This window comes from Mesoplodon densirostris, chromosome 15 (genome assembly GCF_025265405.1).
Source record: "Mesoplodon densirostris isolate mMesDen1 chromosome 15, mMesDen1 primary haplotype, whole genome shotgun sequence".
NCBI classification, from domain to species: domain Eukaryota; kingdom Metazoa; phylum Chordata; class Mammalia; order Artiodactyla; family Ziphiidae; genus Mesoplodon; species Mesoplodon densirostris.
The window spans coordinates 18889158-18912042 of record NC_082675.1 but is presented as its reverse complement, the minus strand read 5'-3'; the positions used below and the strand labels follow the sequence as shown (position 1 = coordinate 18912042).

Below are 22885 nucleotides of genomic sequence, written 5' to 3'. Positions count from 1 at the left end.
GTAAAATGGGAAAGACCTGGGTGGTTTGAGTTTGAATGGCCCTGTGGCTCTCATGATTGGATTCTCTCTTCTCCCACCCATCCTGGCCCCTAAGCGCTCCAAGCTTAAGGGCTTAAGGCAAACTCCTCCTTCAGCCAGCGCCTGGGTTGGTCCCCCCTTCTGAGCCCCTCCCTCTTGTCTTGCTCCTTCTTCTTTGCTCCCTTCCCCTCCCCCTCCCCCCTCCCTCTCCATCCTCCCAAGGGCTGAAGAAGCTGGGAATTCAGGCAGCAGACCCAGTTCCGTTTACTACTGTGTGACCCTGAACAAGTGAGGTCCACAATCTGACCCTCCCTTTCTGCACCCCCCAAGGCGGGTCTGATGGTCCTCTTCTCACAGGACCGTTTCTGAGGGTTTGATGAGATTTTGTGCCCGACACACACGGTAGATGCTTGATAAATGCCAGATCTCTTTTCTTCATTGTCGTTCTCTGTTTCCTTTGTGCTTCCCTCCTCCCTCCCTCTCCCCCACCCTCAGACAGCACCTTCTCTGCTTGTCCCTCTGCCCACAGCCCCGTGCCCCCTCCACCCACCCACCAAACCCAGGAAGCAGCACTGAGGCTCCACTGGCGGGTCCTGGCCCTGGAGGGAGGGCTTTCGGGCACAAAGTGTGTTGGCTGCCCGTGGAGTAATTCAGGTGAACGCGCTTTGTGAACTGCAGGGCCTTTGTATGTGTGACCTGTGGGGTCGTCAGAAGCTGTAGGGACAAGGTTGAAAAGGGTGTTATGGTTGCACTTAAGCATTTGATGGGGAACTACAATCGGAACAGGAAGACTTGGTGGGGCAGCCAGAAAGAGCGAGCCCTGGCTCCGAGGAGGAAAACAGCTGGTTTTCATTTTGCTCCTGTTCATCAGCTTTTCCAATGACAAAATGATTTCCTGGCTTCCCCAGCCTGGCCTGACCTGCACGCAGCCCGGAAGGAACGAGAAACTGAGCCCCAAGAAACAGCACGGTCCTCCCCGAGGGGCTGGTGACTGTCTCTGGGGCCTGGAACGCATCCCACTCCATCTCGTGCCCTGGATGCTTTCCCTGTGAAGTTGGAAAGGGGGGTGACAGGGGGCGCTGGGCAATATTTAAAGTTCCCTTAGCTCAAGCAAAGTTCAGATTGCTCAAAACAATCGGAGCCCCAGTGGGGTCAATTCAGAGCTGCCTCACAAACACAATGACCCAACAAGGGAAGGAACAGTTTGTCTCTTAATGAGGTGTGATTCCAAACAGCCCACGGCCTCGGGAACTTGCCGCCAGCGCAGTGTTGATATTACATCTGTTCGCTGTATCTTGTTGAAGTGGCTTCGCAACAAAGAAACTCGGAAGAGAGCTGAATATGGACACTTGGAGGCCAAAGGGCCCTCCCGCCAGGCCTCTCTCCCCACTGCCCTCCCCCGGAGAGCTGGTGGGGACACAGGAGGTGGGAGCCAGGGTGGGTGGCTGTGAATGGATGCCAAGGGAGCTGGGAGCCAAGTACATTTTCTTTGCCACGTTGGATCGTTTTTGAAAACTATTTGCAAAGCTGCCTTTAGAGCCCTTAAGATGTTTACATTAATCTGCTGAGGGATGCATATATATTTATGGTCAAAACCCCAAGCCTCTGCGGACCTATCTGAGCCAGACAGACCTAGGTTCAAACCTAGCCAGACTCTAACAGAGACCTGCTGGGTGCCCTTGGGCAAGTTACTTAAAGTCTGAGCCCCAGATGCCTCATCCATAAAAGGGAAGTGATAATTGTACTTAACTCAGGGCTGCTGTGAGGGATACATGAGATACACATGTAAAGTGCTTAACATAGAAGTGCTAAATAAATGTAGGTTACCAAGATAGTCTAGAATATTCTCAGTAGATACATTCTCCGTAAAAGAACAGAGTTTCTGGGACTAGACGGAGCTGGGTTCAGACGGGTAACTGTGCCCCTGGCTAGCTGTGTGACGTTGGGTGTGTAACTTCCCTTCTCTGAGCCTCAGCTGTGTCGTTTGTAAATGGGACAATGACACTGCAGCACAGGGAGGTGTGGGCCCCAGAAAAGACAATGTGACTGCACATAGGAGGGGCCCTAGGCTGTGGGCCCCCCTCGGCCCTGCATCTCAGGAGCACAGTCCAGCGAGCCAGGCTCCAGATTCTGCTTCGAGCTCGGGGACTGAGCCCTCGGACTCAGCTTCAGCCCGTGAGGTGCTCCCAGGTTGCTTCCTGCAGCTGATTTTGGACTAGCCTCCAGCCAGGCTTTGAGGAAGTTGGGAAGGAGTATATGTCCCCCACCATCCTCCCATCTGCCTCCTGCCCTGGAGTGTTTTCTTCTGAGTATCTCCAACCAGAACCAGTGGATCAGGGAAGAGGGAGGAGACCCTGTGATGGGGTGGAGGCTGCTGGTGAAGCTGCCCACCTCGAACCAGCCCAGGGTAACAAATGCAAAGTGAGAACAGGGCTTTGGGCAAGGAGCTGGCATCACCCCCACCCCCAAAATAGCTACGACCCAAAGCATCATTGCCCTGGGAGGTTCGAGGGTGAGTTGATTCATGTCACGCCCCCTTTGAAAGGTCTTTTCTTTCTTCATTCCTTCCCCCAAATCCCCGAGTCCTCATCATAACCCTGCTTCTCTTGCCCTCACAAAGAGCCCCATGGCTCCTCAGGACCTGTTGTCTGTCTTTTCAGCTGATCTGAAAGTCAAATGCATGGTCCTGGGAGTTCCTGTGCTCATATGTCACCTTCTCTTCCCAGGGAACCTGGAGAAGGTGTGTGCATTTCCACACACCCTAACCCAGAGGAATGGCTTGAGTGGCAAGATTTCTGGCCAGCTACTGACAGAGGGATATGAGCAAGGCGTGACCTACATCACACTGGGTTTGCTCTGACCTCCTCTGCTCACACCAGGAATGGACCTTGAAAAGTGTTTGTGTCATTCCTGAGAAGCACTCAGGTAGGTAACTGATCCCTCTGTCTTATGCCCATCCCAGTTCATGGCAGTGCTTTTGAGAATTCTCCCTTTTTTGCTTTGCATCAGTCAAGGCTGGTCTCCCAGGATGCACGGGATGCTGGTCCAAGGCTGAGCACCGTAGCATGCTCTGTCCGCCGTGCCCCTGGAAGAAAGGAGTTCTGAGCCCTGGATTCCCAGTTCCAAACAGTTCAGCCCCATGCAAAATACAGCGGGCATCTGTGGGTGCCCAAGGTGTTCTTGCCGTGGTCTTGAGAAGGCGTAGCTTTGAGCCTCCAAGGTTGGGAGTATCCACGGGGGCGTGTTCCAGGTGAGGCTCAGAGCATGCTGGTCTCCCTCTCGTTCATGGATGACATCTTGGTGAAACTTCTGTGGCTGGGATAGGAGGAGTGGCCTGTGTCCTCACTCAGAGCATGGACCAGACGGGAGAAGAGGGCCACCTTGAACTTCTTGAAGTCCTGACCCACGAAGACGTACAGAATGGGATTCATGCAGCTGTTGGCAATGGCGATGGCAGTGGCCAGGGGCACACCCAGGCTGAAGACGGAGCCAGGCATGGCGCTGTGATGGAGCTCCAGAAGGTACAGCGTGTGGTAGGGGCACCAGCAGAGGAAGAAGGTGATAATGATGGTCACGATGATCTTGAAGGGCTTCTTGGTCTTGGCCAGGCGGTTGCGCCGCAGCTTGCAGACAATGGTGAAGTAGCAGGCAGTGATGATGAGCACCGGGATCAGGAAGCCACAGAGGAAGCGGGTGACGGTCACCGCCATGTGCCGGCCAAAGCCCACAGGGTCCATTTGGGGATGAGTGGGCCACGAGGAAGAGCTGGTGGCAGACAGGCTGAAGTTGTTAAAGCAGGATATTTTCCCGTGCAGATGGGCTGTGTCCCGGAAGACGAGGGATGGGGAACTCAAGAAGAAAGCCAGGACCCAGATGACCACGCAGGCCATGTAAGCCAGCCGGACGCTGCGGTGGTTCTGGGACCAGACGGGGAGGAGCACGGAGATGCAGCGGTCGGAGCTGATGACCGTGAGCAGGAAGACGCTGGTGTACATGTTGTGCATGAGCAGGAAGCTGCTGACCTTGCACATGGCTGTCCCGAACACCCAGTGGTAGTCCATGGCGGCATAGGTGATGTGGATTGGGAGGAAGACGTTGAACAGGAAATCCGCAATGGCCAGATTGAGGAACCAGACGGTGTTCACCGTCTTCTTCATCTTGCAGGTGGCAATGATGATCACCAAGCCATTGCCCAGGATCCCGAGGAAACAGATGATGCTGTAGACGACCACCAGGAAGATCCTGACCACCCTGCCTTCCAGGGGAGATAACTCCTCGAAAACCACGATGGGGTCGAAATCATCAGAGTACACATACTCATAGGTGAGGGAGGTGTTGTTATCCTCATCCTCCATTCTCTGCAAGTGGAGGCAGGGGTCATTAGGGGAACTTTGATGAGAACTGGCTTTAAGAGGTGGACCACTGCCAGCGCGACTGACAATGTCCTCCCGGGCTGTGAGCGAGGCCAACTGGGTGGCTTTGCTACTTTATTTACTTGACTAACACCTCTCAGGCACCTCCTATATATCAGGTACTATTCTAAAGGGTTGAGGTATGTAAACTCTTCTCATCCTCAGAATAACTCAATGAAGTTGTTACAAACCCCATTTTACAGATGAGGAAACTGAGGCACAGAGAGCTTAAGTCACGTGCCCAAAGTCATACAGCTGGGAAGAGGCAGAGCCAGGAGTCAGGCCCCAGCTTCAGAGTCTGTGGTCCCTCTGGACCACCATGTTTTTGCTGCCTCTCTGGGACCCTCCCCTTTCCCTTACAGTCTAGTGGAAGACAAATATTCAGGAAAAAAACTCCTCAAATCATGGAAAAATCGCAACAATGCTAAGCGCAATAAAGGAGAGGTGCGTAGTGCTGTTCTGACCATATTTGGTTCTGACCATATTTCCAAAACCCAGGGACAGCTGCACTGACAGTGCACCCACCTCATCCTCGTCCCCCACTGATGCCCTTTGGAGAGATGAGTTCAGATCCCGTGTCCCTTACCGTTCACTGTTACGATGCCCAAAGCTCTCCAATATGGGTCCTTGGCCAATCAGTCCCCAAACACAGCTGGAAACACCTGCAGGGAAGAATGAGGAACAGCAGTTGGCTCTGGATCTCAGAACCAGAGGTTTGGGTGGACCCAGAGCCAGAGGTTGAATATATCGCTGTTACTCCCACTTTCCAGAGGAGGAAGCAGAGGCTCAGAGAAGCTAAGTGATGTGCCCGAGGTTACCCAGCTGGGAACCCCTGAACCCAGATCAACAGCTGAACCCTTCATCCCAACCCCCATCTCCACCGACCCCCCCATCCCAGCACATCCAGAGATGAGAACCCGATTCAGGGGTGTGTGCAGGGGAGAGAGTATGGATGGCTCAATACAAATCCACTGCCAGGGCAGGACCCAGAAAACACCATTTCAGGCAGTGTTGGGGACATAGGAGACAAGAAGGGGAACTGCCCAGAGCACCTACTATGTGCCAAGAACTATAATTCCCTCATCACATCAAATCCTCCCAGAGGTTCTTCCAGGCAGGTGATACTACTCTTGGTTTGGAGCTGCGGAAACTGAGGCTAGAGAGAAACATCCTTCTCACCGGGCATCCTCTGGGCCCTCTGGTACCAAGAATTGGGCCCTGGTGTCACAACGGTCCAATGAGACAGACACAAATACATTCCCTGAGCATCTACTGTATGCCAGACAGCTGAACTGGTACTTCATACAATCCCCATAACAACCTTGTTGGGTATTTTCCCAATTTATGGAAGAAGAAACAAAGATTGGAGAGTTCGCAAGCTTGGGAGGTCTTGGAGGAGGTGGTCTCATGCATCGTTCACACCCAGCCTTGGCCACCTGCCAGCTCTGTGGCTTTGGACACATGATTTCTCCTCTCTGAGCCTCAGTTTCCTCATCAGTAAAATGGGAATACTCACTACTTCACAGAAAGGATGTAAGAATTACAGGCAATCAGGAATTTGGAGCATTTGGCTCCGTGCTGGCACACTCGATAAATATTAGTGATTACATTGCAACCCAAGGGTAAACAGCTGAATTCTGAGCTGGAATTTGAACCCAGGGTGCTGACAACCCAGAGCCCATGCACTTTCCACCACCCATGTTTTCCCCATCTGACAAATGGGCTCTAAACCAGATGTTTCAGCCTGGCGAGACTGGCAATCGACACTTCATTATAAATAAGTCCAACCCTTCTCCATATAAATTCATCATTGCTGCTTGATGGGCTTGAGGTTGTATTTTATTGCATAAAAGTCATCTTGTGCTTTTTATTAAATAAAAGCCACTTGGAAATTTCCATTGAGGACTCTGGGCTCAAAGGAGTGGGCATCATCCCACTCTGCAGCCTGGGAGAAGCATCCAGAGGTGTCCAGCCAGGGGTCCCCAAGGACTTCCTGTGGGATGCGGAGAGAAGATGGGGAGACAGCAGCTGCCCCCTCCCCCGACTCCCACAACTGGGGGAAACGTGACAGGTGTTCACGGTAACAATGTATGTGCTGAGCATGTGATTCAGCTGGTCTCACTTTGACGCAGGAGGGGCCACAGCGAGGCTGAAGGAGATGAAGACCCTTGCCCAAGGGTCTTCTTGGGCAGGGGGTGGGAGAGCCTGGATTTGAACCAGGTCTGCAGAATGTGGGATCTTGCCCGCCACTCCACGCTGCGAAATCGTGATCTCATGACAGCCATCGAGTGTGTCCTCGAGGAAGGAATGAGCATGTCCACGTTCCCTGTTCCGGGCTGTGCAGGATCCAAGGACGAGGCCGTGGCTTCCCAGGGTGCCTTCCCACAGGGACAAGACAGAGGTAGTGCTGTGTCCTGAGCGAGGCCAGGCTGCCCCCAGGGAGCCCCGCGGAAGGGCATCCCCTAACCTGGGCATCGGAGGCTTCCTGTGGCAGGTGGGCTGTGGACTGAGTTTTAAAGGACACTTGTGAGTTAAGACGGGAAGGAGGGAGGAGGGAGAGCATGCCAGGCTGTCTCCCCCGCCCCCGCATCCCCCCTCATTAGCGGGCAGAGGGCGGTGTCTGAGCCCCCAGAGGAGGGAGGAGAGTAGCAGGGTCTCAGGACCCAGCAATTGGCACTGAAGCAGCTACAGAAATGCGACGTCACGTCTGGCTCTCCCGCTGGGCTGGAAGCAGCTCGGGGTCAGAGGTCACAGGTCTTTTCATCTTTGAGCAGGGTGGAGGCCAGGCTGGGCCTGCACAGGGTGGTGCTGACATCCCCCGGCATGTCTGTCCGACTACTCCTCACCCCTCATCCCCCCAGGAATGTCAGTGTCCCCCATAGGTGTGTGCCCTTCCCCTCCACTCCCCCCTGCCTGAGCCCCTGGGGTCTCCCTGCAGGGGGGCGCCAGTCACAGGTTTGCCCTCAGCCTCGACCTCTGCTCTATCCCGATGTACATCCCTCCCGTCCTGTACTGCCTCCTGTACTGCCTGGGCAGTACAGCAGAGCAGTCAAGGACACAGACCCTGGGGCCCAGCCTAGCTACCAGAGTCCAAATCCTCCTCCTTCATGAACTCCCTGTGACCTTGAGCCACTCAGGTGTCTTCTCTGTGCCTCAGTTGTCTTATCTATAAAATGGGTATGATCGTAATAGTTCAAATGGTTGAGAGGATTAAATGTCACATGCAAAGTACTGAGAAAAGGGTCTCTTATGGGGTAAGCACTATGTTTTTACTGTCATTGTTACTGTTGTTATTATCATCATCATTTTTCCCCCTCAGTCTTCTACTCTTAACTCCCTTCTAAAATGGCCTTTGCCATTCTAAAATGGTGGGAGGGGCCAGGAAGGCCAGAGGACCTGTGCACCTTGCCCACTTGTCTCCCCAGCTCTGGGTTCAAGGGCAGGTCAAGGGCGATACAGGCAAGAATTTGCTTCTCTAAGCTCCAGTCTCCTCATCTCTCCAGTGGGGTAAGAACCCTTCCCTCATTGCTGTTGGAAGGGTCATAAGAAATGACAATGACTCCTTTGCCAATTGTAAAGAGCTGTAAGATTCTCATTGTTCAGATTCCTTAAACCCTCTGTAACCAGGAAGCTTAGGAAAAAAGGGTATAAGTAGGGCTTCCCTGGTGGCGCAGTGGTTGAGAGTCCGCCAGCTGATGCAGGGGACGCGGGTTCGTGCCGGGTCCGGGAAGATCCCACATGCCGTGGAGCGGCTAGGCCCGTGAGCCATGGCTGCTGAGCCTGCGCGTCCGGAGCCTGTGTTCCGCAATGGGAGAGGCCACAACAGTAAGAGGCCCGCGAACCGCAAAAAAAAGTTTTTAAAAAGGGTATAAGTATAACTATACATACATAATATGTGTATACTAACATTGTATACATAATGTTAGTATACGTTATGTGTATACTAACATTGCATACATAATACGTGTATGGCTAACATTTACTTGAGCACTCCCTATATGCTATTGTGCTCTGCAATAGCCTTACAAGGATACATCAGCTTGCAGGTAAGAAAACTGAGGTTCAGAGAGGTGAAGCAACTTGCCCGAAGCCACACAGCTGGGAAATTTGACTCCAGAGCCTGACTTCCAAGGATCCCAAGTGAAAAGTCTCTTGGGTTCCCCCTGCTTCCCTGAGAGATTAGGAGTCCCAATCCCACCTCTCTGAGCTCTCTAAGCCTTAGCTTTGAACCCTGAGATCCCAGACCTTCATCACATTCTTGATCCTCCCATGGAGCTGCCTTCCCCGGTTTCCCTTTGCCTTGCCTTCAAGGTCCCTACAAGCAGCTACCACAGGGAAATCACATCTGTGATGCTGTATTAGTCCTGGACCATGATGCTACCCACTGCCTCTCTCAAGATGCCCTTTATGAAGTTCCCTGCCCAGTGAGAAATGCCCTGGAGAATTCAAGGTAAGGGAAAACATTATTTCCTCTGAGGAACTAGGCTGCTTCCTCAACCTTAATAAACAAAATTCTACAAAGGATCACGTTTCCCTTTTTGATGTGGCCATAAGGAAGCTCAGAGTCACATCTGCAGGTCAGAGGCAGCAAGCCCATTCATCCTGCTGGTCTGCAATTTCTGCGTTGGTTGGCTCTGATGTCTACATCTAGCTATACTTTATGTTGGTTAGTTCCTTGTGATAGATACATCGGGGCACACTCTAGCCCAAACACTGTACCAAGCTTTTTAATGACATTCACTCACACATCCCCAACAAACCCCAGCAGTAGTACTGCTATTACTCCCAACGTAAAGGTAAGGAAGCAAGGCTAAGGCACACAGTCAGCTAGCAGCCAGTTCACACCCAGGTTGCTGTGACTCTGCGCCCTGCTCTTAACCATCTTGCTTTCCAGGAAGTGGAGCACATCTTTCCATGTCTGTTCACACCCTTGCTGATGCCCCAGGGTCCCCAGCTCCACCCTCCTGGGAAACCTCCTCTTTGCTCCCCTTTTTTAGCCCCTCAAGGAACCCATGTTCCCCAGTTTTCAGGACAATCTGGCTGAGGTCTGGGGCACAGATGGGAATCCTTTGCCAAAGCTGACATTGTCCATCACAGCCCAGGAAGGCAAGTGAGCCTGTAGCCAGACTGTCCTTCTTTCTGCCCTCGGCTCCCCAGGGAGCCCAGGGGACAGATGAGCTGTCCTGGCTCGGCTCCCAGATTCTTCCTGTGATCCCAAACTTACACCCATTTGGAACCGGGGCATAGAGCTGGTCTGCTCTGAGTCTTCTGAGACAGACTCCCCGAGCCCGTCTTGGCAGTCTTCTTTGGGACAGTTCCCATAGGTCCCCAGAAGGGGATGCCAGGGAGGAGATGGTAGGGGAGGCAGGAGACCCGCTATGACACCAGAGCAAGTTGCTTCCCCATCTCTGAGCCTCGGTTGTGCCATCTGCAAAATGGGAATGATAATAACCCCCGCCCTGCTTACTTCTCAGGACTGCTGGGAGCACGCATTAAGGCCCTTCAGCTTGTCCCATGCTTGGTGAGGATGATGGAGAAAGACCCAGTGTGAGTCAACGCCCTGGGAGGTCTGAGAGCTCCACTTTGTGGAGAGACAAAGCTTCCCGAAGTGAAGCAACACATTTGCTACGTGGCATCTGCCAAAAATCAAAATCACTCTTTTTTTCAGAGAGTAAGAGTTTCTATTCCCTTTTAAATTTCCTCTACAAATTCAAACTCATCTCTGAAAACCAGGCTCCTCTCCAGCCGTTTTTCCCTTGGCAGCCCTCCCTCCACCCTCTGCAGTGGGTTAAATGTCCTCCCTCAAAAAAAAAAAAAAAAAAGATACGTCCACCAGAACCTGCAAATGTGACCTTATTTGGAAAAATGGGTCTTTGCAGATGTAATTAACATAAGGATCTCAAGATGAGATCATCTTGGATTAAGGTGGACTCTAAATCCAATGACAAGTGTCCCTATAAGAGGAAATGACAGAAGGAGGTTTGACACAGAAACAGAGAAGGCCATGTGAAGAGGGAGGTGGGGCCTGAAGGGATGCAGCCACGAGCCAAGGAATACCCAGAGCCCCAGAAGCTGGAAGACACAAGGAAGGGTCCTCCCCTAGAGCCTTCAGAGGGAGCAGCACAGCCTGCGATGGCTTGTTTTCAGACTTCTGGCCTCCAGAACCACAAGAGAATATACTTTTCTACCGTTTTAAGCCACCCGGTGTGCAGTAATTTGTTACAGCAGCCCTAGGACACTAATACACCCTCCGTTCTGGCTCCGACGGCACCCTGCTCCCCACTGCGGGGCATGCAGTATTTATATGATTATTACTGGCTTCACCCATCTGACTAGACTGCAAGCTACCTGAGGGGGAGGACTGGGTCTTATTCAGGCTCCGTATCTCAGGTCAGAGCAGAATGTGGGCACCAAGTGGGTCCTCAGGATATTGCTGTGTCCTCACATGGTCTTCCCTGTGTTCTGTGCGTGTCCCAATCACCTCTTCATATAAGGACATCAGGCAGATTGGGTTAGGGCCCACTCTAATGACCTCACTTTTCCCTAATCACCACTTAAAAACCCTGTCTCCGGAATAAAGACACAGACCTACTAGAGCATGGACTTGAGGATATGGGGAGGGGGAAGGGTAAGCTGTGACAAAGTGAAAGAGCGGCATGGACATATATACACTACCAAACGTAAGGTAGATAGCTAGTGGGAAGCAGCCGCATAGCACAGGGAGATCAGCTCGGTTCTTTGTGACTGCCTGGAGGGGTGGGATAGGGAGGGTGGGAGGGAGACGCAAAAGGGAGGGGATATGGGAACATATGTATATGTATAACTGATTAAATTTGTAAAATAAAAAAAAAACAAACAAAAAAAACCCCTGTCTCCAAATACAGTCACATTCCCAAAGTACAGGGATTTAGGACGTCAGCATATGAATTTGGGGGAGGGGATACAATTCAGCCCACAACACCTACATAGTTGTCATTATTGTTAGAACTTAACATTGTTATTTGCTGTTCCTCCAGATCGCTCCCTCTATACTGGGATTGCCATCTGTAATGTACAGGGAATGCCTTCCTGCAACTCCGAAAAGACAGCAACCCCAGCAGAAAAATGGGCTAATGATATAAACAGGTAATTTACAGGAGGGAAACCTCCAAAATGAGGTATTAGACAAACTGATCATCAAAGACATGCGAATGAGAACTGTGGAAAGGTTCTAGAAAGCTGGGATGGAGATCCCCTGGGGTTGGCACAGGCTTCATGCCTTGCTGCAGGTAGCCGTGAACCCCTGTGTGCCCCGCAGCCCATGTGCGGTGTTTGGAGGGGCATGCCTTAGCTTTGGTTCTCCAGAAGCAAACCTCACATGAGCCTTCCTGCAAAGGTGATTATTAAGGATTAGGAAAGGGAGGAGGTCCGACAAGGGGGCAATGCCAGGCAAAATCCCCGGGAAGGTGGCTTGGTTCATGCCGGGGCCAGGCAACAATGGAGGTTGAATTCCAGGAGGCTATTTATATCCCTCCATCCAGTCCTAGGAGGGGCGCAGTCCCAGGCCCTCCCAGCACCTGAGGGCAGTCCTCAGACAAAGAGCCACAGGCGCGGGCTGTCAGTAGCGAGAGCCTACCGGGAGGCTGTGTGCCCCCAAACAGTCAGAGATCCAGGGGTCTCGGGAAGCGCAGGGGCATCTGCTGACGGCTGGAAGCTGGAAGCTGCTTACGTCCGGTGTGGGAGAGGCAAAAAGCTACGCAGCTGTTAGAAGCAACAGATTAGCAAATGTACACACAGCAAAAGAACACAGCAATTTAAAACCACCTACCCAAATCGCACATAAGTACACTGAAAACAAGCATCCAAAAGCAGCAACACAGTAACACACGTTTTGCAAGAACAGGGCCAAATAACGAGATACACACTGAACAGATTAGAATGGCTTTGGGAGCGGGGGTGGGAGGGAGAGGGAGAAGGAAAAGGGGAAAAAGGAAATGCATGCAGAGACTAATGAAAATAAGACAAGGGCGGGGGCTTCGGAGGCCTCTGAGGCAGATGGGGATGGGTGGAGGGGTGTCATTATGTCAGCCTTCCCTCCCCTCCTGAGGTCTAGAAAAACCCAAAGCCAACAAACACACACCCCAAATTCCTGCCCGGGGTTCAGGCTTGGGTAGTGACCAGCCCATGCCTGGGTCACTGAATCCCTCGTAAAGCCACATTGGGCAGGGGAAGGACCAAACAAGCAGCCTTGTCCCTGCCCGGGGCCTTGAGAGCCCCGCCCTGCCAGCCTCCTCCATCAGGCTGGGAATGAACTTGGACGAGCCCACAAAAGGAACAGCATCAACCCAGTCAGAGGTGACTGTGCGGTGGCCAAGGCCCGATTCCTCCTGCCGGAGACCAGATGGACCAGGCAGAAGACACTGCACAGATGGTCCTGCCCTGCCCACCTGGCCAGGGCAGACAGACCTTTGCTGGGGGAGGGGGGGGAGAGCTCAAGGCCACATCTGGTTCCTCCCACCACAGAGAGCAGAAACCTCAGGCAGATGTTCTTTGCTTAGTTTTTATTAAGCAAACATGTATAGAGCCCTCACCAAATTCCAGGCACGGTTCTAAGCACGATTACAGAAGAGGAAATTGTGCCAGAGAGGTTAAGTGCCCAAGGTCACACAGATAGCTCAGGTAAGCAAGATAGGCCAAGTTGTCATTCCAGACAGGAGGAAGCTCAGAGCCTGATGAACTGCCAGACCCACTCTCCTTCCTTGTCCACTGCCTTCCCTCCTCGGGACATTCCAGAATCCTCTAGTCATTGCCCCAGTGGAACCTCCCAAGAGTCCCCAGGAGGTCAGGGTGTGCATTTTCCAGGTGGGGCAAGACGAGGCTCCCCTGGGTTTCCCCCAAGCCCCCCTGCCTCTAGGTAATGGCCCTAAGGGGAACATGTCACATCCCAGGTGCTGCAGGAAAAGCCCTTTGGAGGGGGGCTCATTCATTCATCCATTCTTCAAGGATGTGTGGAGCCCGCTGGCCCCTGGCCCTGGAGAGGAGGCCAGGGTGCCGTGAGCATGGCTCTTCCCACCTGGACCTCCCCCTAACCCTGCAGGGTCACTGTCATCAGTCCTGATTTACTGAGGGGATGTCTGAGGCCAGGCTTCAGTGGGAGAAGGGTCATCTGCCTGCAGTCACACACCTGGTTAGTGGCAGTGCAGGGATTTGAACAGGGGTCCTTAGGAATCCAGGGCCCCACCTCCTCCAGCTGCCACCTGCTGGCCTATGTCCCCTGGACTCAGGGGACAGCAGGGCTGAGAGCCATCTGGGCGGCAGATGTGGCCTTCAGCTTCCTCTCCGTGTCGTTGCCACGCCCCTCTGCCAGAGTGTGCAAAGGACTCGCTCCCTTTCTGTCCAGGTCTGGTCTCTCTCCCTGCTTGCTTCTCTGTTGTCGGCCTCTATCTTGGTCTCTCCCCCTTTGTCTCGTCTTGTATTCTCTGTGTGTCCCTGTCTCTGTGTCCCGCCCTGCCTCTCACTTCTCTGTGCAGTCTCCCTGTCTTCTCTTTGTCTCCCTGTTCCCTCCCTCTCTCCCCACCCTCCCCCCTGAGAGGCCAAGCCACCCCTCACCTTCCGGCATCACTCACCTATGTGCCTAGCGGGCTACACCGTAGGCTGCCACCCTGTCTCCCAGCCTGCTGCCTTCCGGTTGCTGCCTCTCCAGCCTATGGCTAACCGTCTCCTGGCTGCAGGCCCCAGGCCGAGTGCAGGGGCTTTATCAGGGCCCGTGGGCGTGGGAGCCCATCGGGGAAACTAGAAACTCTTCCCCCCATGTTTGCCCTGGCTCCTGTCCGCGTCTCCCACCTCCCCCATGGCCCACCCTGACAGTCTGGGCTGGGCGGCCCCGGATGCCTCTCCTCCAGCTTTCGGAGCCTCCAACAGGCTCTCAGGAGCTGAGAGGCCCCTCAGAGGGCATTGTTTTGTAGCTGGGGAAACGGAGGTCCAGGAGAGGGACTGACCCTCCCTAAGCCTCAGAGAAGAGGGCCTTAGCCTGTCTTGCATGTGATGTATCCCAGAGCCTAGAAGCCGGCCTGGTGCCTGACATACCTTAGGCCTCACCACTCCACCCTCCCCTTGTGGCATAGATTTGCAAATGTAGCCTCACTCAGAGAGGTGAAGTGACTCACCCCAGCTCACACAGCCTTTAAGCATCAGCCCAGGGTTTGAACCAAGGACTCTCTGACCCCCAAACCTTGGCTATTTCTACTTGTCCAAGATCACAGCCTCAGCCAGCAGGTGAAACGTAATGGGGCCTTCCAGGCACCACTCTCCCGGTCAAAATGTCCCTCCTCGGCAGTGTCCCCCCCACCCCCAGGCCCTGCCAGCCAGCTTTGGTCCTGATACCTTGGCCTCTGCCATAGTCCCCTGGCTGGTCCCATCCACCAGTCCCTCATCCTTCAGGGCAGAGAGAGGGGGCCTCCCAGCCCCACAGCCGGCTCCAAGAGATACTCAGGGGTTACCATCCCTGGATCCCTAGCCCTGAGAGACTCAAGAATCTCGAAACCACACAGCAGCAGCTGTTCCAGCCACAGTCCTGGCTGCCAGCGCTGGGACAGAATTAGCTCTGTGTCGGGAGAAAATTTCCTCCCTGGTCCCACACCCACACCCGGGAGCTCTGCCTGAGTCACTGTAGTGGGGATCGAAGGTGCTGGCTGCCTAACAGCCTGCCCCATTTTCTTTGGGTTGGGATAGGGCTGCGTTTGGGCTTAGGACTCTGCAGCAGTGGGCAAAAAGCAAGGAGCTTATGCCCTTCGATGTGGGCAACCTGCTTGCCCAGAGGCCCCAGGAAACCTCCAGTGCCTGATGGGAGCACTGAAGCAGGAGACTGCCCCCGCCCCCCACCCCCGCCAAATGTCCACTCCACTGCCTGGATCCCCCCCATTAGAATGATCCATGCCTTCTCCCCAATGTGCTGTCCTCAAATTCACTGCTCCCTGCTCTGTGCCCTGCAGGCTGAGCTGTAGGAATAATATTATTAACTCCCTGCCCTCTGACCTCCAGTTGACTTAATCCACGAAGGCCCAGCAGGGGCTGCAGGACAGGAAGAAAGCAGGTCGGGTGTTTATTGTCCCAGTGCCCTCCCTGCAGGGTCTCCATGAGTCGGTCACAGCTACACAACCTGGGTCCCAGTAACCAGTCCCTCCCTGACCCCTCGGCCTAAGGGCAGGAAGGTCTCCTTGTATCTTAGACCTGGGGTCTAAGATACAAGGATACATCATTTATGCTGTCCACACTTTCCAAGTCCTCCCTTGCCTAAGCACTCATCAAGTCCCCATTTGAGTGGGTCATCTGTTTCCCGCTGAGACCCTGACCCAGAATCCAGACTCTCCGTGTCTCCCCCTCCAACACCCACACGTCTGTTTCCTAAACAGCTCACAAATCTGTCCATCATTTCTGCCCGCCTGGGTGAGGGCTAGAGACCCCTAACCAGCATGTCATTTCCACTATGATTTCATTTTCCACCTAGTAGCTGGAGAGACCGTTTCAAAATGCAAACCGCATCACAGCTCTCCCTGCTTAAAAGCCCCTGGCAGCTCCTTGTTCTTAGAACTGCTAACTCCTTACCAATGTCCCAAAGGCCCAAAGCAGTCTGGGCCCTGCCTACCCTAGGGCTGAGCTGAGGCTGGACCCCAGCCCCAGAGAGAATCCTGACTCGGAAGCAGATTCCTGGCCCAGGTAGAGTGCGGACTCTTCCTTGCAAACACAGCCCCACTATTTTACTGCAGACCCAGCAGCTATTCCAGCCACAAAAGACCCCCAAGATTGTTTGGATGTATGTCTCTCTTTGGACATACGTCCAAGATTGTTTGGACGTATGTTGTTTGGACGTATGTCTCTCTTTGTTTGGACGTATATCTCTCTTTCCAGGCCAAAAAGCTACTCTGGCCCCCACTGTGGGTCCAATGCACAAACACTACGAATTCTCCCGGCCACTCAGCTTACATCCAAAGCGGTCAGGGAAATAGCCTGGGTCTCTCCCCCATAAACAGTGCCCCAGCCCCTGGAGGTGGCCTGTAAACAGATTTTCTCCCGTGCTTATAACCCACTGGACTGGGAGGCCCGGCATCCCATTCGCTTAATCCCCTGAAGTCAGCCTTGAGTCCACTCACACAAATAATCCCCAAGCTGTGTACACAGAGTATCTGGAAAGCAGCAGTCACAGGGGTTTTACGTGAGCTGCTCAGGATGTGGTCGGAGGAGGCTGCCAGTGCTGGTCACTGTCTCCCCAGTGCTGGCAATGCCCTCAGTGCTCTGCTCATGGCGTGGGCTTGGAGCCCAGACGCTTGAGTGGCTCCTGGGTGCCCTGCGAGTTGTCATAGTTCCAGGCCCTGTCCCCCTAAATCCAGGCCAGCACAGCCCACCTTCAGCCCTGAGGGCCAGGCTGCATCTGATACCGCCCCAGAGCATGGCTTCTCCTCTGGGTACCTTGAGACGCGTGGAAGGGAGCAGCCAAAGGAACTGTCCCCATCTTTAGTGCCCCAACCTGCTGCAGGAGAGAAGGGCAAGGAAGCAGAAGACCGGCCTCATCTGCTTCTGCAACCCTTCTTTGCAGCCCCTCCCTCTCTCTCTGTTACTCTGAGAACCTTACCAGGCCCCTGAAAGTCACTCCTGGACATTCTGGTAAAGAGCTTTTGACCCTAGAATGCCAGGGTTAAATATTATAATAATCACCAAAATATCAATATTTTATTGAGCACCTACTATATATGCCAGGACATTGAGAAGCACCTTATGTGTATCATCTCACACAAACCCAGGGGGATTATTATGGCCATTTTAGAGTTGAGAAAGCCAAGGCCAGAGAGGTTAAGAGTCTTACCCAAAGTCACGTGGCTAGTGAGAGGCAGAGGTAGGATTTGAACCCAGATTAAGAATACAGTGCTCTTTCTTTTATACCTTACAGGATCTACTTGGCAAACGTCTTTAGATAAATCCCTGACCATTTGGGGCCTTGGTTTCCCCAACTATGAAACAAGGAGGTTGGAGTTGATGGCGTCAAAGGCTCTCTTCCAGCTTTAAAATATGTCATAGTTGAATGGGCCAAGTGTCTGTCTATTCCCAGCCTTGTGCCCATAAGAAGACAGCATGGCTCAGCTCCACGCTGTGTGACCCCAGACAAGTTGCTTTACCTCTCTGAGCTATAGTAGGGTTGCTTATAAAATGGCAATAATAAAACCTTCCTTTCAGAAAATCCAGGGATTTGGATGAAGAGATCTCTTGGGACCCCTTGCAGGCCTAAGATCTCTGGGATGGAAGTTCAAGGTTAATTTACAAGCCTCCCCCCCACCAAGACCCAAGTCTGGAGCCCTTACTGACTGTGACAGTGTTGTCTCAGACTCGCCGCCCTCCCCCTTCCCAGCTGCGCGTGGCTAAAGGCCCATACTTGAAAGTCAGCCAGACCAGGTTTAAAGGCCCTTCCTCATTCAGTGACTGTGGACATATTACCTCTCTTCTCCAAGGCTCAGTGTGCTCATTGGTAAAATGGGGCTGATATTACCTCCCTCCTAGGGTTACCGTGAGCATGTCACGAAATGATGAGGTGAACGTGGTATCTGGTGCACAGCAGGCGCTTAGCAAACGTTTGTGTAGAAAAATCAGATGGTGACGTGCCTGTGAGATCCGGTAGCATCCCTGTCTCATGGAGGGAGGGGAGAAAGCCAGGCCGAATATCCATGTTTGCAGATTCTGAACCAAAGCAAGGGGCTGTGTTACCAGGAAACCCACGGAGCTCAACGATGAGCCTGGATGGTGTCTGGAAGTAGAGGAGGGCTGGGAGCCAGCCAGCGGTTGCTCTCAGCCTCCTCCTTCCAGACCAGATGCCGCCTGGGGCCGGATGAGGAAACGGTGGCTACTGCCATTCCCTCCCACTCTCGGCCCCTTCTCCCTTCCTGGCATCCCCACATCCTCTGCCAGAGCTTCTGCAAAGCATTTTTCAACTTGACTATAGTCCCTAGGTTAAAACAAGCATTGTCCCACTTCTGGCTGCACAGGGCATTAAAACATAACAAGGAGGTGCCCGGGCTATGTGGCCTCGGGCCCATTCTCCACATCTCCAACCTTCCGTTTCCAACCTGTCACATAGAGATGGCCCAACATACTGTGAAGATGAAGGAAAATGATCTATATGAAGCACCTAGCAAAACAGCCAGCCGCTCATAGGGCCTCAGATGATGCCAATTTCCCCTTATGCCCATTTAACAGATAAGAAAACTGAGATTCAAACAAGTTTCATGGTCTTTCCCACAGTTACCCAGAAAGTGAGCAATGAGTATAACCAGGAGCTCTAGGCTGGACTTTGGGCTTTGCCTTTCCTGGTTTTCCCTGGAATCATGTTCCATATCACTTAGAACTAGATTTCAATTCCAGCTCCAGCACTTAGAGGCTGTGTGACCTTGTACAGGTTGCTTCACCTCTCTGAGCCTCAGGCTCCTCATCCATAGCATCTTTCTCTGGGAGTTGTGAGGATACAATAAAACAAGGCTGGTAAAGTGCTTGGCATTGTGCCTGCCATGATCACAATTACCAATACTATTAATACCAGTAATTAGTAATATTACAGGAAAGGGGGGGGGATTTATCTCACAGCAGTGAAACTGGAAAATATGTTTCCACCCTCTTGGTGGGGTCCTTTATTTTAGGATCCAAGGAGAACTTGGCAGGACACAGCCTTTTCTGGAATTCCCAGAATGTCAGGGAACATTGGGTAAATTGGAGACACCAGGAGGCTGCAGCGTCAGGTCACAGACCCCTTTCCAGCCTTCTCCTGTGTCCCATCTGCTCGTCGCCTGAGCAGCCCTGAGGCCCCAGCACATCTAGACGAGAGCAGCCCCGCCCAGGCCCCTCACTGTCTGCCCAACAGCCCTGTTCACTCCAGGCCACTTTGTTTCGGAGACTTCCTGCCTCTGGCCTGGAACGTTCTCCTCCATGGCCCTGTCACAGGAGGAAGTGCGCGCAGCATGGGCCTGGGGTTCCAGGAGTGCAGTTTGGCACCTTTGCCTGGGAGAGGTCAGAAAACAGAAGCCCTCTTGGAGGGTGAGGGAGGGGAAGGGAGGGTGAGGTGGGGTCCCTTCCAGACAGGCTGACTCAAACCCTCCAGGAGGCTGAGAAACTTCCGACAAGATGGCCTTGACATTGGGCTAACGGAAAGCTCAGAAGGCCAAGGATTCTTCCCTCCAGTTCTCCGATCCTCCTCTCTCCCTTCCTCCATCCTTCCAAGAAATATTTATTAAACACCTATTGTGTGCCAAGCCCAGATCCAGATCCAGATCCAGGGGCTACAGCAGGGAACAAAATGGACACATTGCTTCCCTGGAGGGGCTGGCATTCTCAAGGGTGAGGATTGGGTAACAAACAGATAAACAAATTTGTAATAAAGAGGACAAACACCTCTAGAGCCAAACTGCCTGGGTTTGAACCCCTGCCCTGCCACTCATCAGCTGTATTACTGTGGGCAAGTCACCACACCTCTCTGTGCCTCAGTTTCCTCATCTGAAAAATGGGGGTGATAGCTCTTTCCTCATAGGGTTGTTAGGAGGATTAAATGAGTTTACGGTGGTAATGTTTAGAAGCATGCCTGGTTCACTGGAAGCACTATGTAAGTGCTGGAAAAATGAAACGAATATAACAGATGGTGATATATGCTATGAACTAAAATATAAAGAGGAGTGGGGCATAGAGACGGGGGCGGGGTGCTATTTTAGGCAGAGTGTTCCGAGAAGGCCTCTCTGATACGGAGACCTTTGAGCAGACTTGAATACAGGGAGAGGGAGACATATCACTATCTGATGGAAGAGCACTTCAGGCAGTGGGAAGGGTAAGTGCAAAGGCCCTGAGGCAGGAGCAGGTTTAGCAGGTTCAAGAAACAGCATGGATCCATTCATTCAAACATCCATTCAATAAGCAACTAGTGAATACCTTCTAAGTGTCACACTCCTTGTTGGAGACTGTGGGAGTCTATGCCCCCAAGTAGGGGAGGTGGGTGCAGGAACATGGCATAGTCAGTGCTCTGAGATGTCACCTAAAATCCAGACTTCCAGCAAACCAGCCCTATTGGGCCTGCATCACAGACAGGATGAGGTTCTTGGCAGCCTCCCTATCAACCCCCTTGACTCTGGGGCAATGAGTCTGCTGTGATTCACCATGGAGCCTGCCCTGGCTCTCTACTGTTTTCAAAACAAGAGCAAGATAAGAGAAAGATGAACAAAGTCATTCTCACTTTCAGCTTTAATGGGAGAGTGTGGATTTCTTTGTGGAAGTGGAGAATGTTCTGATGTTAGTCAGTCGTGTCTCCTGCCTGACCTTGTTGCTGGCTGAGTTTGTGGCCCTGGCTCTGTACAAAACAAAGGTAGCCAGGGAAATCAGGGGAGGCTTCTGGGAGGAAGTGACACTTGAGCTGAGGCTTGAGGGGTACGAAGCCTTTGCTTAATGGAGCAGTGGAGGGAGAAGGCATCTCCGCAGAGGAAACTGTGTGCAGAGGTACAGAGGCTGGGTAACGTGAGGTTAGATTGTATGTGGGTGTCTGTGTGTGTGTGTCTGTGTGTGTGTGGCAGGGATTTTGGGGGAATGGCAGGAGATGTGGCTGAGAAAAGAAGAGGGGTTCAGATTATGAGACCTCCTGCAAGGTACCAAATTTATCCTGTGGGCAATAGGGAGCCATGGGTGGTTTTTAATCAGAGGGGTGTCCATTTTTCTAAACAACCCCAGCTCTAACCCAGGTGGCTCATACGGAGACTGCATTGGAAGAGGGGAGACTGGAGGCAAGAGGCTAGCAAGAGACCTGATGAGCTGAGTGAGAATCCCCTACCAGCTCCAGGTCCACTCAGAACTGGCAGTTTTTGGAGGCTTCAGAAATCAAGGGCCCCATCACAGAGCCGGGGAGTCTGGCAATCTCCCCATTTTCTTGAGGGAATTCTTCCTTAGCCAGCATGGGCACATTTGCCTCAAGAGCCGTTTCCATGGCAACTGCCAATGCTCCAAGAAAAACCTTGGATGAGCAGGGGAGTCGGGACAGGATACACCAAAATGAGTCTTCATGGAAGAAACCAGGTCACACTGGCCAGTCCCAGGGGCTGAGACCCAACCCCAGCCTCAGAATCCCTGATGCCACAGATGAAATCTAGTCACCATGGCAACACTGATTCCCCATCCTTGGGTATCACTGGGGATGGGGAGAGACAGGAGCGGGGAAATGCCAAGGGGCAGCCAGACCAGTAGCTTACAAGGTATGCTAATCCTAGGATGGGTGTGAGAGGCAGGTAAGTGAAGAACACAGGTGCAGATGAAAGAGCAGCCTCTGGGGTCTGATTTTTGGATTCAGAAAGGCATCCCCTACCCAAAAATTGATGCCTGGTAAACCCTGTTGCTAGGCCTTGAATTCCACCGTTAGAGTTCTACTTTTAACTCCCGCACAATTAACTGCAGTAAAAGTAATAATGGCCTGGGGGCCAACACCCCCCACCACCACCACCATTCACTGGCTCAGGCTGGTTGGGGGCAAGACTGGAGCGGTTGTGGGTGTGGAGAGAAGCGAGGGAGAGAATAGTTTATGCTAAATGATGGGGGTGGCGGGACATCTCAAGGATGCCACCTGATCCCCCATCCCTGTCTTCCACTCTAGCAAACCTGAGGAGTGCATGGAGGACTGAGCTTAGAGAACAAACTGACAGAAACTCCCATTGTGTCCCTGGTTTGCTGTGTGACTTTAGGTAAACACTTTCCCTCTCTGATCAGGCCTCAGTCTCCACATCTCTAAAATGGACAGGTTGGACTGAGAGAGGAAGACTTTGGAGTGGAGGAAAGAGAGAGTAGGAAAGCAAAGAAAGTTGGGGTGCAGTGTGGAGGAATTATGGGGGTTGCAGGGCTATGAAAGACAAAAGGCAGAAATGTTGCTATTATGTAATCATTAGCTATTCCTTGAAATAGGATTTGGGGGAACGTTTAGACATCCAGCCCATCGAGCTCAGGCTCTCAATGAGGCCAGATGGTGGAGGGGCTGAGTGCCCAGGTGGGGAGCCAGGCTACCTGGGGTTAATCTCAGCAGTGGGACTAGGGAAGGATCATTTACCTGCCCTCTGCCTCAGTTTCCCTATTTGCAAAGTGGGGAAAATAGTAATACCTCTTGCACTGAACTATTCTGGGATTAAATAACTTGACATACGTAGAGCGCATAGCATAGATCCTGGTTCTTGTTATCTCACTATTGATGGAACAAGGCTAAAAGCATCTACGTGGGGGCATGTGCGCACGTGTGCCTGATCCTGACGTTACTAAGTTCCAGGGAAGGGATGTTAAGGGGAAAAGGCAGCCCAGATCAGGAGGCTGGGTGGAGATAAGCTGCAAAAAAGAGGAAGGGAGGGCCTCTGGCTGTGAGCACTGAGCTCTGTTCGCCTTAGCCAGCCCGAGAGAGGTCAGCGACATGCACGCACCCACCCAGGACA

The 22885-nt window shown here is 52.7% G+C and overlaps 1 protein-coding gene across 3 annotated transcripts in view; it reads right to left on the bottom strand.

The window, feature by feature from the left end:
• Window positions 1–590: 590 nt before the first annotated feature.
• The window catches only part of CMKLR1 (chemerin chemokine-like receptor 1), a 40696-nt gene continuing 18401 nt past the window's right edge, over window positions 591–22885 (bottom strand). For all 3 annotated transcript variants that reach the window (XM_060119480.1, XM_060119482.1, XM_060119481.1), the window contains exons 2-3: window positions 5017–5092; window positions 591–4376 (exon numbers count right to left, since the gene is read on the bottom strand). In XM_060119480.1, coding sequence (XP_059975463.1) covers window positions 3276–4373 — 1098 coding nt within the window. In that variant the 5' untranslated portion in view covers window positions 4374–4376; window positions 5017–5092 and the 3' untranslated portion in view covers window positions 591–3275. The remainder of the gene's footprint in view (window positions 4377–5016; window positions 5093–22885) is intronic.